The sequence below is a fragment of the Callospermophilus lateralis genome, unplaced genomic scaffold (assembly GCF_048772815.1).
Source record: "Callospermophilus lateralis isolate mCalLat2 unplaced genomic scaffold, mCalLat2.hap1 Scaffold_98, whole genome shotgun sequence".
Taxonomy (NCBI): Eukaryota; Metazoa; Chordata; class Mammalia; order Rodentia; family Sciuridae; genus Callospermophilus; species Callospermophilus lateralis.
In genome coordinates, this window is record NW_027517992.1 from 4,775,434 (window position 1) to 4,787,622 (window position 12,189).

At 33.7% G+C, this 12,189-nt stretch overlaps 1 protein-coding gene across 1 annotated transcript in view; it reads left to right on the forward strand.

Annotated features, from left to right (window-relative positions):
• LOC143386173 (roundabout homolog 2-like) overlaps positions 1 to 12,189 on the forward strand; it is a 111,566-nt gene that overhangs the window by 70,054 nt on the left and 29,323 nt on the right. Inside the window, 2 exon segments of the mRNA XM_076841444.1 lie at positions 5,485 to 5,745; positions 8,966 to 9,171. Coding sequence (XP_076697559.1) covers positions 5,485 to 5,745; positions 8,966 to 9,171 — 467 coding nt within the window.

Below are 12,189 nucleotides of genomic sequence, written 5' to 3' on the forward strand. Positions count from 1 at the left end.
TTTGAATACAGATGATGGATTGGAGAACATGATGCTGAAGGACATGAGATTCCAGGTGGATCACATACAAGATATCATAGCATATGATCTAGAAATCATATGATATAAAAATGCTAAGGCAGTAAAATAAGACGATGAAAGTGGGTAGGTGCGAAAGGAGGAGATCTAGGCACAATTCCTAGCTGATAAAAACTGTGATCTGGAAAATATAGTCTCTAGTTTTTGTTACAATTTTTAGTATAATTTCTAAGTGTTTAGAAATCAGAAATTTTCTTTCTAAGCATTTCTTGGACCAGTCTTTCCTTACAATACTAAATACCAAAAGTTATCAAAGCATTGTCCAAATAACAAAATATTTAATTGTTAATTCAATAATATGGTTACAATGCTAAATGTTCTCTCTCATCAATATGCATCTTCAGTTAGACAAAATAGTGTTAAAATGTATTAGTTCTTCACTATAAATATATACATTTTATTATAGTCATGATGCTAGGAAGCATTGAATAGTAATTAAGTATAAAACTGGTGCTTTGCTTTGTTATTGCAATTAGAGATTGGCAAGCTTTTGCTAGTGTTGAACTTTATTGTATTTTTTATTAGTAATTTGATATTTGTATTTGGCCTTTAACAAGTTAGTTCACATGTGGCATTGATTTGCCGTCATCTTTATCATTATTCATCAGGCAAGACATAACATGACGCCTCATATTTCACTGACAGAATGTCAAAAGAACAAGCACTTCCCTAGGAAAGGTTGGCCAGAAGAACTATGGTTTGGCATTAGAAGAATTTTTATTCATTTTAATGTTACACAAGAAAAAGATGAAATTCTATCTCTCAAATAAGATGTGTATTATAAAATGTGAAGGAAACTATCAAAACAGATGTACATTTTTATAAATTTCATAGGCACATCTGTAGTCTTTTCATCCTTCCTTAGTAGCTGCATGAACTAAGACTAAAATATATGTTCCTCTGGAATGGATCAAGACTTGACTATTTCAGAGATGATGAACAATTCTTCGCCATTTTGATTTGCACTATATCCCAGCTTCCTTTCCTCTATTCTTTCATATTTTTCTTCTTTGGATATTCTTTCCTTCTTTGTTTATTTATCTAATGTTGGTACAAATCACTTTGAATCCATGGACTTTTCCCAGCTTTGCTTATATACTGCATGTAGACTTATATACAGAGTTGGTATATTAAAGTTCTAGAGTAACTTTGAAAAAGGATGTAGAAGAATTGGTGATAAAATGTATAGAATGTTAATGAGATAGGTGATGAAATATGTTTTAGTCATTTAATACACAATGCAATGCATTTACATAGTATTAAAAATAATGTTTTAATGGTTAGACACTTCTTTGCCTGATATTATTTGAATAATAAAAATGAATCTAATACAACTTACTACCATGTTTTTTCTGTTACCTTAACACATGTGATGCATATACCATACACTTTTCCTTTCTCTTATGTTCATTTTGTGTTTTCATTCCATAGGTATATCTCTAGTAGATTATTGAAAGTAAGAACAGTTTACTATTTATGGACTACACAAATTTTAGGAGATAACTGGCTAATTTCGTTTGAAAGATTAAGTATATAGTTTTTTATTTAAAAGTATAATATATATGGGAATAAACCAATGTAAGTAAAGAAAGTGCAATTATGACTTTCTGACACAAAAATAAATGTGCTCTTTTCTACTGAATTTTACAAAGTAAATGTAAATTTAATTGATGAAGTACAATGTTAAACACATTCTATACTGAAAAAGGACAATTATTTTATGATTAGCTTTTTTGTATATTTTTTTGTTTGAGTTAATAATATGATATTTAAAGTTAAGTAAGAAAATAAACCTAAGCATTTTTATTAATTAATCAATTTTTGTGTTTTCATTTCAAATCAGTAAATATGCTTATAACCTACTATTTTTAAGGTATACTGTTAGGGGCAACAGAACAAGAACAGTTCCATGTTATAACTCTAAGGTAGCTTAAATCCACTTGAGAAAAAGATACCATAAACATGTGAAAAGTAAATACAAAAATATTTTAAAGTTTTAAAGAGTCCAACATTGGAAAGAACATTAGACAGTGCATAATCAATTTTCAAATAAATGTAGAAAAATATTGTCAGCACCAGTTAAGAAGAGTAGTTTAGCAATGCTAGTTGGCCTCATCAAGGAAATATTTATAAAGATATGAGGTTTCACCTATAGCTTGAGGATTTATCAGATTAAGATAGGTAAATTTGGAGGCATCCAGTTTATTTGAATAACTTGGATTCTATAAACAAACCTACCAGAAAAGTACATAGACAAGAGTAGACAAACCAATTTAGTTTGAGCAGAAGATTCATGTTGAGAAACTATAAAACCTATCCTAAAGGTAGACTAAAGATTAAATATATTTAATAAACAGAATAGATAAGAGAAATAAAATTGGTAGACCATTCTCATATTTTCATAGAAAAAAAAAGTAAGTGGTGCTCTGCTTCACCTGTGCCCATTTTTTTTCTTTCTTTGGAAGATATTGCCATTTAGGAAACTATCTGAATTGTTCCAATACCATTTCCCTTACACATATGTCACTTAAAATTTTCTCTTTTTAGTGATCACTGTAACCTTGACCAACCCCAAAACAATATTAGGCCTTCCAAATCAATTCTATAGTACCCTGTATTTTTAATAATTTACTTAATATCAATCTACTGAATTGTATGCTATATGAAATAAAGTCAGGACCCTAACACATAACTGTTGGGAAAAAAGGATGATAAATTTGGGGTTACTTTAAAAAGAGATTTTAGTTTTATAGACCAGTTTTTGGTTCACAAGTAAATGAAGAAAAGCATAGTGATTTATCCCAACTTTCACATATGCATAATCTCCTATCATCTCTCACCAAGCTGGTGCAATTATTCTAGTTGATGAACTTGCATTGGCACATCATTATCTCTCAGAATGCATCATTTCCCACAGGGTTTACTTATCATGTGGTACATTTTGTGGTTTGGACAGATTCATGTTGACATGTATTGCTGGGAGCCATCAGCCAAGTAGGTATGATAATCTCCTTGCCAGCTTACTCCCATGCTGTCTAGTGGAAGGACTTCTGCAAGGTGACCTCGCTCAAGGACCAGGGCAGGATCTGTGTTTAGGGTGTTCCCCCTTTAGAATAGGGCGGTTTAGCATAATAGGAGATTAGGGTGTTCCCCCTTTAGAATAGGGCGGTTTAGCATAATAGGAGATTAGGGTGTTCCCCCTTTAGAATAGGGCGTATCCTGCTGCTGAGTTCCTCTTGTATCATACAAAATATCTTCACTGTTCCAAAATCCACTTTGCTTTTTGCCCATCTCTCACTCCCCAGAGTCTGGCACTACTGATGTTTTTACTCTTTTCATGGTTTTGCCATTTCTAGAATGTTCTGGAATTGGAAATATATAATCTATACCCTTTGTATATTGACTTCTTTCACTTACCAAGGTGCATTTATGTTTTCTCCATGTCTTTTTATGACTTGAAGCCCAATTCTTTTAAACATTGAATAATATTCCATTGTCTGGATGTATCTGTTTATTTATTCAACTTCTGGGGATATCTTAGCTACTTCCAAATTTTGGCAATTATAAATAAAACTGCTATACATGTCCACATGCAGGTTTTTATGATATATTCAGTTTTTAACAAAATGATTAAAATGTTACTCAAGTGAAGATATTCAACTTACAGTGGATCTATATGAGTTACAGTTTTTTTTTATAAGGGAGGACAAGACTAGTTATGCATAGCTGTGATATGGATAGTTAATTCTAATTTTAGGTACTAAGCACTAGCAATGGAGAGGAGTATTAAATAGTTCTTGGACTTAAGGATCTCACAGAATAATAGGACAAAAGAGACAGAGACAAATAATCCCAATATAACATGGGTAGTTCCACAATGTAGGTATTATAAAATTCTAATCAGTTGTATATGGAAATGGTAGAGAAGGTTCCACAAAACTAACCACCTTTGAGGTGACCAGGAACCCACAGGCAGATAGATGATTTGAGAACAGTCATACGCAGACCCAGAGTTTAGGAAAAATTAGAAAATAGGCTGATGTTGGGGAAATAGTGAGAAACAGGGCTAAAATAACAGATTAATCCATTGGGGAAGGATCTTTTAAGCCAGCTAATGAGTTTTGACTTTTCTCATATTAGTTATGATCGTAAGTGTAGGTGTGATGTGAATTAACATCCTGTTGCCTGCATTAAAGATAGGGTGGAAAAGAAGAAAAGAGAATCAGAAAGCTAGTGAACTATTTTATAGAAGGTGACTGATCAATAATTGTGGAAGAGGAGATGTAGGAGGCAGATTCAGGAGATATTTAAGATGTTGAATTAAGAAAACAATTAAATCCTTTATTATTTTTATCTTATACTTAAAAATCTATAAAAAAGTATATTAGGACTTATTTGATTTCTGAAAACATTAGGGTTACAGAAAAAGTATAAGTAGAAATTCTGCTGATTTTGTACCACAACAAAAACATATTCCTGGTCATATTATGGTCATATTCCTGGACCATAATCCCCTTTCTAGATGTAATTTGAACATGAAATATAAGTATTTAAAATAATTGTATTTTGTGCACTTAAAATATGTCAATGAGGTTCATTTCATATTAAATGTTTTACTACAATAAAACAATTTTTTAAAAAATATATATTTTGTAGGGCAAGGTTTTGAACTTCTGTTTTCTGGTTTTAATTTAACACTCAATGTAAGCAGAAGCATTTGATTTTACCGATAAAATTAAGGGAAATAAAGTAATATTGAGTATAATTTGTGTCATGAAGTCTTATGACTGGAATATCAAATAGAAAGGTTGTCATAAGTCTAGAATAAAAGCAAATCAAGGGGCTGGGGATGTGGCTCAAGTGGTAGCGCGCCCGTCTGGCATGCATGCGGCCTGGGTTCAATCCTCAGCACCACATACAAACAAAGATGTTGTGTCTGCCAAAAACTAAGAAATAAAATATTAAAATTCTCTCTCTCTCTCTCTCTCTCCCCTCACTCTCTCTTTAAAAAAAAAGCAAATCAAGTTATCTGATACTTCTTATATGGTCAGTCAGCTCTATTGATGTATTCTGCTGGTGCATAAGAGAAGGAAGCACTAAATTCATTAATTGTCTTTAATTAGCAATTTGGTGTTTCCACATTAGTAACTTTGTTGGGAAGTTATTGCTTTTTGTAAATGTGGGGTAACAATTAGCCAAAAAGATCTTTAAAGAATAAATTGAGATACTGAGATAACAGTTGTAATTACAATTTCAAATTAGGTGATTTACTATAGTAGCACTGACAATGTGATCAGGATGAAATAAACTGAGAGAACATTTTAGACACCGTGTGGTTGCTGTTTATTGTCAGTGTAGCCATTTTTGTTTGTCTATTAATGTGCATTTTTCCTCATCTAATTTCAGCTATGACAGTGATAGTTGGTGCCCACCATTACCAGTACAAACATACGTACACCAGAGTATGGAAGATGAACTGGAAGAAGATGATGATCGGGTCCCAACTCCACCTGTTCGAGGCGTGGCTTCCTCTCCTGCAATCTCTTTTGGACAACAGTCTACTGCCACTCTTACTCCATCTCCACGGGAAGAGATGCAACCCATGCTGCAGGCTCACCTGGATGAACTGACAAGGGCATATCAGTTTGATATAGCAAAACAAACATGGTAAATATATTCACTGAGTCAAGGGATCCATGTTTTCTGCACATGGAAATGCCCTTTTATATAAATTCACAAGACATATTCATAAAACTATACACATGGGGACAAAATTTTGATTTTGTATACTCATTAATCATTTAGAAAATGATTTAACTACTACAGAAATGTTAATTTGACCAAAGTCACATAACTAGTTGGAGTAAGCTAGAGCAAGAATTCAGGTCTGCTGAAATTCAGTCTAAAGTGCTTTTTGGCTACACTGGAATCTTCTAATTTACAACTGATTTAGCTTCAATTAGCTTATCCTTGAACTCACTTTTAATGCCATGATAAAGGACTCCTTTTGGATTCTTCAAAGTGCCTGTGATTATTTCTGCATGTGGTTATGAATATGTAAATCCAAGCTTCTGCAAATCACTTATGGTCAGTGTCAGTTATTAAAAGACCCTCTTTGGGCAGAAGTAAACAAATCAGAAAAATAACAAATGTACTAACAGAAAATGCATTTTTTAAAATCATAAAGAATAGATTAAAAACCCAAATTTCATTTTTTTTCTTTTGGTACCAGGGATTGAACCCAGGGTCACTTAACCACTAAACCACATGCTCAGCTGCCCCCCCCACACACACCTCAGACAGGGTGTCTCTAAGTTTCTTAGGGCCTCACTAAATTGGTGTCTTTGAGTTTCTGATCCTCCTGCCTCAGCTTTCTGAACCACTGGGATTACAAGCCTGTGCCACCACACCAGGATCTATAGCTTTATTCTTCTAATTATTAGAAAACTTTCATAAATTATAGATGCAATTCATATAGGTATCTTGCACAAATATGGTAGATCATAATTTTATAGGGTTGGTTGTTTTTTCCAATGTTTTTCTCTCAGATAGTGATATATAGGCCTGCACCCTTGAAAACAAAATCTCTGTGACATTCTTTGAATTATGTTCTCTTGATTTATACCCTGTGCTTGAAATCATGGTAGCTTTTTTTAAAAGATAATATTATCTTTCTTTTTATGGGAGGGTAATTCTAGCTACTAGAGTAAGTTGATTATGAGATGACTCTTATTCTCAGTGTTAATTGACTATTTTTAAAATATAACAGCTATATTAAAATATAACATAGTTAACTATACATACAAAGAGATTCTCAAACAGGTATGTCACTTAAAGCTGTATAAACATGCTCTTTCCTTAGGATAAGAGGGTCTTGAACATTTTCTCATTTTTTTCTAAAGATTAAAGACAACCTCCTGTTACACATAATTATTTTATGATACATCACTGGTTAAAATGAAGCCAATTACTTAAAGAGTGATAGGATTCTCTTCAAGGTTAACTGGTGAAATCACAACCTTAAGTCATTTGAAGCAGAGACTTTGGCTCAGGGGTTCTCAAATTTGTGTGTGTTTTTAAATCATATGGAGAACTTTAAAATATATTGGTCCCAAGTCCCACCTCTAGGCAGATTCTGATTCCATACTCTGAGCTTTGACTGAGGACAGCCCAAGTTGGGGCAGTTACCATGGAGGTGAACCTGCTTCCTATCTACATAACTATGGGCAACTTGCTTACCACTTGCATGCTATAGTTAATGTGTTTAAAATGATGTCAGAAATAATAGCTCATGTATAAAATGAAAGGGCAGTCCTCAGACCACTCTCATTTCTGATAAAAAAAAATACAAATATCAGGGTCCTGAGACCACACTGAAATTCAAGAATTCACTAGAAGAATTTATAGAAATCTATTATTCTCAAAGACATAGTTAACTTCTGTAAAAACATATAAAGTCAGCAAAGAGAAGAGTTATGAGGCAGAGTCTAGAAAAATCCCCAAAGCAGAGCTTCTTGTTGTTTCTTCCAATTGGAGTCAAGGACAGCACTACTTTCCCTTAAGTGTGACGATACACAGGGGATATTGCCAGACTTGGAAATGAGTTTCAAAAGACAACAGTAAAAGAACATAACACTTACTCTTTAGTCTTGCTTAAATAGAAGGGGTATTTAAGATACTTTTGTATGACAGCAATAAAAAGACTCTGTTAAAACTTGTAGTACATTTGTTTTTAAATGACATTAAGAAATAACATTGCTGACAGCTGCAGTGGTGCACACCTATAATCCTAGTAGCTCTGGAGGCTGAGGTAGGAGGATTTTGAGTTCAGAGCCAGCCTCAGCAATGGCGAGGCATTAATCAACTCAGTGAGACCCTGTCTGTAAATAAAATACAAAATAGGGCTGGGGATGTGGCTCAGTGATTGTGCATCCCTGAGTTCAATCTTGGTACCTCCCCCAAAAAAGAAAGGAAGGAAGGAAGGAAGGAAGGAAGGAAGGAAGGAAGGGAGGGAGGGAGGGAGGAAGGGAGGAAGGAAGAAAGGAAAGAAGGAAGAAAATAACATTGCAGTGCTTTTGCTTAGCATTTTGTAGGTGTCCAGTTGCACATTAGTTAGCCACCTGATTTGATAAATTTAAGTTTTACTTGAATATGTTTCAAAACTGTGATGGTAATTATAAGATTATATTTATCTAATGAAGGTTGAGATTAAAATTATTTACTCATTGCAAAGGGTTTATCTAACACATCTTTTGTTCTAAACACAGAATACTAGGGTGAATTTTTTCTGCCTTGGAGAAGTTCAAGATGTTGGTAGCTGAGATAGATGCACAACTAGGTAGATAGAGCAGAAGATACTTGCCCTAACTGGGGCAAATGAAAATACCACTCAGCCTGGTCTGAGAGGGTCATGCAAAAAAAAATCCTCCTAAGTCCAGAAATGTGCTGAAGGTGGAAGAAAAGGAACATTAGGCATTCCAGTGACATCTTAAGTGCTAGCAGGCCGCATGGGTGGGTTACACAAAAACTGGAAACAAAATAATATGTATATGTATATATGTATGTGTATATATATTATTTTTTGAAAAGGTAAACTTTAAATAGTCTTGTGACAAGTATTTTCATTCTGTTTTTGATGACTTATCTATACAAAATATATGTTTATATCACTAGAATAATTCTTAAATTTATGTGGTTGTTGGTAAGGCATATGCCCAGAGACCTATTGTCTCTATTGACGTGTATGTAATAAAGCATTGTAAACTCCAAAATTATTAATGCAAAAGAAGAATACTGTTACCATAGCATGCCATTTAATTCTTATTACAATGTTTTTGAATGTTAATGGACTGCTTTTCCCATTTTATTGTTTCCATTTGAATTCTAGGCACATTCAAAGCAATAATCCACCCCCACAGCCCCCAGTTCCAACATTAGGTTACGTGTCAGGAGCCTTGATTTCTGACTTGGAAACAGATGTTCCAGATGATGATGCTGATGATGAAGAGGAAGCTTTAGAAATCCCCAGGCCCCTGAGAGCACTAGACCAGACACCCGGATCCAGTATGGACAATATAGACAGCTCTGTGACAGGTAATGGAACTGATTTAATATGAATAACTGACCTATTTGCAATATTGAAATGCATCAAAAATCAAGTACTTTCTTACTTTCTTATGTAAGATTTATTCCACTCCATCTATTTCTGTAACATTTTAAATATGTTAATGTTAAACACAAAATTCAAAAAGGATTTGGAAATACTTTTGCTTTGCTGCAAAAATGATAAGAAAATTCATGAATTTTAAAAAGCTTTAAAGACATGAAAGAAAACTCAATTATAGTCATGGCTTTAATGAAAAGTTCACTGTGCTAGGGAACAAAGTCTATTAAAAAAAACTTTTAGAAATGATATATTTTGTATATCAGGAGGAACATACAAAATGAATGCAATCTTAAAATGCTTCTTGATATTTCACACTGTAAAACCATTCACTGATGAAAATAAGCAAGTCTTCAGAAAAAGACTCTTCAGTTGCACAAGGTATTATTTTTAGAGTGGAAAATGCATAGTGAGATAAACCATGCATTTATGCATTTCATAGTGTAGAATCCAACAACTTCCCCTCTTCCAAGAAGTATATTTATTTTGACTTATTTACTCCTCTGGCTTCTGCTTGCCTTGTTCACCAAGTGAAAGACTTCAGTTGGTACCCTCCTCTGATGATTCCAGGACTAATGTGTAACCTATGTCCAACAATTTCAATTGGAAATTTTAAAATCCTAATATGTACACAATATATATGGTGAAAAGTAAAAATTCAGTATTTCTGTTCACATAGTTATACATTCTTTGATACACGCGCACACACACAAAAAATGCCTTTTACAAAATTATGAAGACCTAGCTACTCCAAACTAAGCCTGGTCTTTGCATTTCTTTAGGATTTCTAAGGAAACTACACATATCTGTATTTTCCTGGATGACAACTTTCATCCTAGAAAGCATCTTATCACAGTCTTAATTTACTTTTAATCCAACAGTTTCCCAATTCCACAGACTTTGTGTTCCATATTAGTTCTGCAAACACAAATGGAAACTGGTTTAGTGCTGAGAAAACATGAGTGCATTCACTTTTCCTGTACAGCCCTCTCTGCATGAGGAAGTGCATAATGCATGAGTCCACTATTCGGTTTTCCTTCTTGCTTGATGGATGGTCAGCTTGCCAGGCTAATTAAGATTTAAGAACTGCAGATATACTGGTGTGATTTGAAACCCAGATCCAACCCAGAGTGACAGAGCAAAAGTTAAAATCTTTGAATTCAGAGAGCTGACTTATTAGGGCACTATTATGTCAAGCCTCTTTGCCTGAATTTCTAGCATAATCTCCTTAAGGGTAAAATTCTGCATATTTTTGCATATTTCAATAATGATACTGAACTCTTTTTTTCCTTTAGGAATGCAGTAAAAATGTGCAATAATGATGAAAAAAAGTCAGCTATGCTGATGTAGTTCTTTTATTAAATACTATAATGACAAAGATGATAAATGTATCTATAAATTGGGAGAACACCACCCTGCACTTTTACATACACACCTGTCAGGAACAAGTAAGGATGTCTAAAGTAGTCCACTGGTTAAGATGTCAAGTTTAAACGTCTTAAGTAACCTGCATTTCTCCTGTTGGTAATATAATGTTAATTCCAAATGAAGCTCTTATTGCTAAGAAAAGAAAGTCTAAATTTTCCTATTTGAATTCACTGCTTAATTACTTCTGAATATAGAAACTTTAGGGTGTTTAGGCATGAATTCCACAATGCACTTATCCTATGAATAATACATCTCCTTAGCAGAAGTTGTACTTTACACTTAAGCAACTTAAGCACCTCCCCCATACACATTTTTTTTTTTGTCTTTCCATGCACCAATGACTTTGAGGAGAAAGTTTGATCAAAGATTTGATTTGCCTTCCAGGGTGTGTTGTGTGTCTATGTGTATGTGTGTAGGAAGTGTGAATGAGTATATGTAGGTATTAGTGTGACCATAGGGGATGTGAGTATTAGTGTGTGTACATATGTAGGGTGTAGAGTGCATGAGTATAAATGTGTGTGAGAACAAGGAAGATTGAAAGTGCATATATAGTGTGAGTGTGAATGGGGTGTGCACATCTATACAGGGTATGTGCATGTATTACACAGTTTTCAATTCTATACAGTTTGTGAACATGTGTGTAAAGTGTATGGTATACATGTGTGTATGAAAGACAAGGCACAATGTGTGTGGAATATGTGTGAGTCTATGTAGTGAGTGAATGTATTTGTGTGTGAGGGAGAGCAACTAGGATGTACATGTAATTGTGTGTGTACACATGCCTGTACATATGCTCAGGTGGATGTTTATGTGGACCAAATGTTATCAAAACCAACGTGCTAATGAATATTGTTCTAATGATGTTCTTAGGTTTTGTTCAGCTATAAGGCTACTTTAATAGTGCTAATAGAGATAGGCCATAATACACATACTCCTTCAATGAGCTTTGGAGACTAGAGGACTCTGAACCTACCGTCAGTTTCTTAGAGTTCTAAACTCACCTGTGGTGTAAATTAATCTTTACTTTCAACTGAAATTCCCTTATATTTTCATTTTCATGAAGCAAATGACCATTTTTATTATATAGAACTAACAATTTCCATTCCTGGAGACTCTAAAGCCATCCAGAATGATACTACAGTAACACTGGGTGGGCTGAAAGCCTTTATGTAAAATTTCACATTTTACTTAGCTGAATTGTACTCCCAACTTCCAGCATAGGGAATACCAGCCACTAACAGTCTACAGAGCTTTATTCTGTAAAAAAAAAAAAATATATATATATATATATATATACACACACACACACACACACACACACACACACATTAACTCCAAATATTTTCATAGCAAGTATGTAGTTTGTGAATGGCTACTTAAATCTTGAAATGATCATCAAGAATAAAAAAGAACAAAAAGAAAAGAAAATATCAATAGTTCCACATCCCATGACCTTAGTAATGGTAATATGTATTTGCAAATCTCCTGTTTCATATATTTATTCCCTAAACAAACATTTA